This window comes from Condylura cristata, unplaced genomic scaffold (genome assembly GCF_000260355.1).
Source record: "Condylura cristata isolate star-nosed mole 26May11 unplaced genomic scaffold, ConCri1.0 scaffold00042, whole genome shotgun sequence".
NCBI lineage: Eukaryota > Metazoa > Chordata > Mammalia > Eulipotyphla > Talpidae > Condylura > Condylura cristata.
The window spans coordinates 129944-134235 of record NW_004567143.1 but is presented as its reverse complement, the minus strand read 5'-3'; the positions used below and the strand labels follow the sequence as shown (position 1 = coordinate 134235).

The 4292-nt window shown below is 59.9% G+C and overlaps 1 protein-coding gene across 1 annotated transcript in view; it reads left to right on the top strand.

The window, feature by feature from the left end:
• TRPV6 (transient receptor potential cation channel, subfamily V, member 6) overlaps positions 1-4292 on the top strand; it is a 12844-nt gene that overhangs the window by 3494 nt on the left and 5058 nt on the right. The window contains exons 2-4 of the mRNA XM_004694403.2: positions 3540-3637; positions 3720-3842; positions 4162-4292. The exon at positions 4162-4292 is cut by the window's right edge and continues 4 nt beyond it. Of these exons, the coding sequence (XP_004694460.1) occupies positions 3540-3637; positions 3720-3842; positions 4162-4292 (352 nt within the window). The remainder of the gene's footprint in view (positions 1-3539; positions 3638-3719; positions 3843-4161) is intronic.

Below are 4292 nucleotides of genomic sequence, written 5' to 3'. Positions count from 1 at the left end.
CCACACGTGTGCACACACAAACCTCCACACGTGTGCACACACAAGCCTCCACACGTGTGCATGCACAAACACAAACCTCCACACGTGTGCACACATAAACCTCCACACTTGTGCACGCACAAACACAAACCTTCACACGTGTGCACACACAAACCTCCGCACGTGTGCATGCACACACACGAGTCGGCAGCACAGGGGAGGCAGAGACGGGCAGGAGGCATCTGCCCCCCCCCTGGCCTCAGGGACGTGCCCACAGAAGCTGGCCAGGTGCTGTCCTGAATCTTGGCCGGGGCTTCTCCGAGTCTGATCATGAACTTGACCGTTCCACTGAATAATTGCCCAATAAAACGGTGTAGATCCTGACAGCCGTTCTCCCCTTTGCAGTGGCCCATTCACGTGGGTTGGCCGTGTGGTGGCTCAGCCGCTGCTCAGAGGGAGCGTCTCATTCTCTTGGGTGCGCAGCGTCCACGGTCTAACTCAGGGTTTCTGTGCACGTGTGGGCAGTGTGAGTCTTAGCCTGGGGGCTGCATCCCCGGCGGCAGGAGCTCGCCGTCCCCAGCTCTGGCACCTGATGGACTCCACACCGAGTGCCAGGCCTCTGCGCGCATGGCTCTTAGCCCGGTGTCCTCAGTGAGGGAGCTTAGTGCTGTCACGTTCCCCCCCCCCCCCCCCCGCCCCCAATAAGGCAAAACTTTCTCTTGGGAGGAGCGTGCAGGTCCGTGTTCTCAGCCCCCCGCCCCCGCTTCCTGTCTGCAGCGGCGCTCAGCAGGGACTGTGATCACAGCAGACCTGCTCCAGCTCTCAGCTTCTGTGCTGGGCTGCAAGTGGAGACATTTCGCCAGTGCCGTGGCACAGAAATCGTCCACAGACCTGCTCTGGGGCTTTTTCGCGGTGCCCGAGGGTAGGCAGGAGTTTGGCCAGGACGCGAGGGCGGCCTCCTCTGCTGCCCCCTGGTGGTCGATGCCGCTACTGCCGTCAGTGGCTCCATCCCTAAAGGTCAGCAGTGTCCCGCTTGCTGAGGGATTCTGCGGGTTGCTCACCAAATGAAGCCGGTTCTTTGTTAGCTTTGCATCTCAGATAAACAGCAAAAGTGGTGCAAGCGTAGGATATCCCGAACATTGCAGGGGTCATATTTAGCTTGAAAAATAATTTGTTGTGTCTTGAAAATTCAAATCTACCTGAGCTTTGTAGCAGGGGTCAGTCGGACCCGCTGAGGCTTGAGGGGAGCTGTTGCTCTTCTCAGACGCTCCAGGGCGGTCAGTGGAGGCAGGCACGGGCACACGGAAGGAACGAGGTTGCGACGGACATTTGGGACAGTTGATGAACGATAAGCATGTTGTCAGGGAGCAGAACTGAACCTCTGAAAATTAAGGTTTAAGCTTTACGCACTTTTATTCCAATAAATGTTTTCGTTTGCATCTTTCTAACAATTGCTGCTATAGCTTTCCAGTGCTTAGAGATATGTAGGGGCAGAGGGGGCCTCTGGCCCAGCGGACGGGCCTGCCCTCTCCTAACTTAGGGTACAGAACACTGGAGATGGGTGAGGAGCTCCCCAGTCACTGCTAGTTTTGCCACTAACCTTTCGTACATGTAGTGGAATGGCGTGCAGGCTAGAAGTGCGTGCAGGCCGGGCTGTGTCTGTCCTGTGCCCGCCAGTGCCCTGGCGGAGGGGAGAGACATGCTCGGCACAGCACACAGCGCCCAGACTTGCAGTCAGAGGCAGGTAGAGGCGATGGGGCCTTCGTGTGTGCACAAGCTCGTGTGTGTGCACGTGCGTGGAGTGCATGTGTGCACACGTGTGCCCACAACGTGTGTGGGAGACATGTGCACACATGTGGTGCATGGGTGCACACATGTGCCCGCAGCATGTATGTACACGTGTCCGTGCACACAGTACATATATGTGTGTAGTATGTTGCACGTGTGTGGTGCACGTGCACACAGGTGTGTCGGTGCCTGCGGTGCACAGCATGTGCGTGCAGTGTGTGTGTGTGTGTGTGTGTGTGTGTGTGTGTGGCCAGAGTGCTGACTCTCCAATACCTAGAGCGGAAGGCTTCGGGCAAATTGTTGGGGTGGCGACGGTGGAGGGGAGTGGAGAAAACTTGTTCTGCAGCTGTGTTTGTACACCAAACATACTATTTTTTACTTGGATTATATGTTTGCTCAAGGTTGGCTCAGAGGGTGGCTGATGGGGGGGCAGTCAGCCGATACCTTGTGGCACCCTGCTCATTCACCCATCGTGCAGATGGTGAGTGTCTCCCACGTGGGGCGTCGTTGCAGGCACCCCGAGAGCACAGCAACGCTGTGGTGGGGGCGAGGCCTGGGCCTGAGGGTCTAAAGGGCGAGAGGGAGGAGCGGAGCCAGAAGCGGGTGCAGGGCTTGTGTCCTGCTGTCTTGGGTGCCCGGGGACCCCTTGTCTTTGTCAGCAGGGATCGTCTTCGCCACTGAAAGAGCATCTTGGCACATGGAGAAGGTTTGGGTAAACAGGGTGTGGGGAAATGAGCGAGGAGACTGTCCTGCTCATCTTGAGCTAGAGAGCGAGGACGAGCCTTGATGAGTCAGTGGGGACGAGAAGGGAGGACTTGAGAGGTTGAATCAGTAGGGTCGGGGGTCCCCTCCTTGGTGTGCAACAGGGAGCTGAGGTCCTGTGCTCTTTCCTGCCCTGCCGACCCGCACCCCGGCTCTGGAGCTCCGTTTCTATCAGCACATTGCCACGTGGGCTCCATTCTGGTCCCCCGAATGCTCCGTCGCCGCTCCGAGGCTAAGCAGGACTATTTCATCCGCCCCCATAGAAGGAGCACAGGTCGGGCTGAGGGACGACACTGACCCCAGGGCCAAGAGGCCTGATTGTAAAAGCTGGTTTTCGGTTTATTGTAAGAATACAACCGAGAGAGGATTTGGGGAGTCAGAGACCAGGACGTTTGCTGAAAACACATAGGAAACAGGAAGTAGGAAGAGACTCTCATGTACGTTAGGCCCAGGGCGGGAAGGGGTCATTGCTGCCCTCTCTTGAGCTCTAAGGAAGCCTCTGCTAAGGGAGACAAGGGCAGGCCCCCTACGGCTCTGCCAAGCTGCTGGCCACTGGCCGCCAGGGCATCATGCCCCAAGGCAAAGCCTGCCGTCTACCTGCCTCCCTCCAAGAATGAGGGTGGAATTCCTGCACCCTGTCCATGAAAACAAGGCTTATCTCAGCAGGGGACCACAGGGGACAGGCAGCGGGGCCAGCTTGCTCAGAGGTCAGGCAGAGGGAGGTGAGTGGACGCCGGACTGGGCAGGCACAGATGACCCACTGACGTGCTGGGCCGGCCGGGAACAGCCAGCCACTGTCGGTCTCCCACACCAGCTGACAGGGGGAAGTTGGTTTGGGGTAACTGCCTGGTCAGCATGGAAGCGACCCGGCACCCCAGCCCTCCCGTGGCCACGCTTCCCTGGCTTAGGGACTGCAGAGTCGCGGCTATTGAGGTGCATGAGTTTGCATTTGACGAGCCGAGTGCACGTGGGCAGAGCTGGTGGCCGCTCCTGACCCCGCCCCGTTGCAGGATCTGGGAGTCTCCTCTCCTCCTAGCGGCCAAAGAGAATGATGTCCAGACGCTCAGCAAGCTGCTCAAGTACGAGACCTGCGAGGTGTATCAAAGAGGTGAGGGCAGCACCCGAGGCCCGCGGAGGCCCCAGAACTCCGGTGCCCACCCCCCGACCCCCGTGACTCTGTGGCCCTGCAGGGGCGCTGGGGGAGACGGCCCTGCACGTCGCGGCGCTCTACGACAACCTGGAGGCCGCGCAGGTGCTGATGGACGCAGCCCCGCAGCTGGTCTTTGAGCCCATGACCTCTGAGCTGTACGAGGGTGAGGGCCCAGGGGCCCGGCCGGGGTGGACGGAAGGGGGTGACTGGAAGGGCAGACCAGCTGGGGACACCAAAGAGGGAATCTGGGTCCTCTGCTCATTCACCCCTCTCCATCTCCCTTCTTGCTTCTCTGCCGGTCACTAGAACACCTGACCCCAAACCGCCTGAGAGGAGAAGGGGGTCATGTTGGCTCCCCTGGGGCCCTGACCAGGCCCAGGGCTCCCCACCCTTACTGCCTGGCCGAGTGGATGGGGGTAGACACGGGACGGCCCCCTGCAGGATGCTGGGGACAGGCCCCTGACCAGGGTCTCTCGGGCCAGGCCAGACTGCCCTGCACATAGCCGTGGTGAACCAGAACGTGAACTTGGTGAGAGCCCTGCTGGCGCGCGGGGCCAGCGTCTCCGCCAGAGCCACGGGCTCGGCCTTCCGCCGCAGCCCGCGCAACCTCATC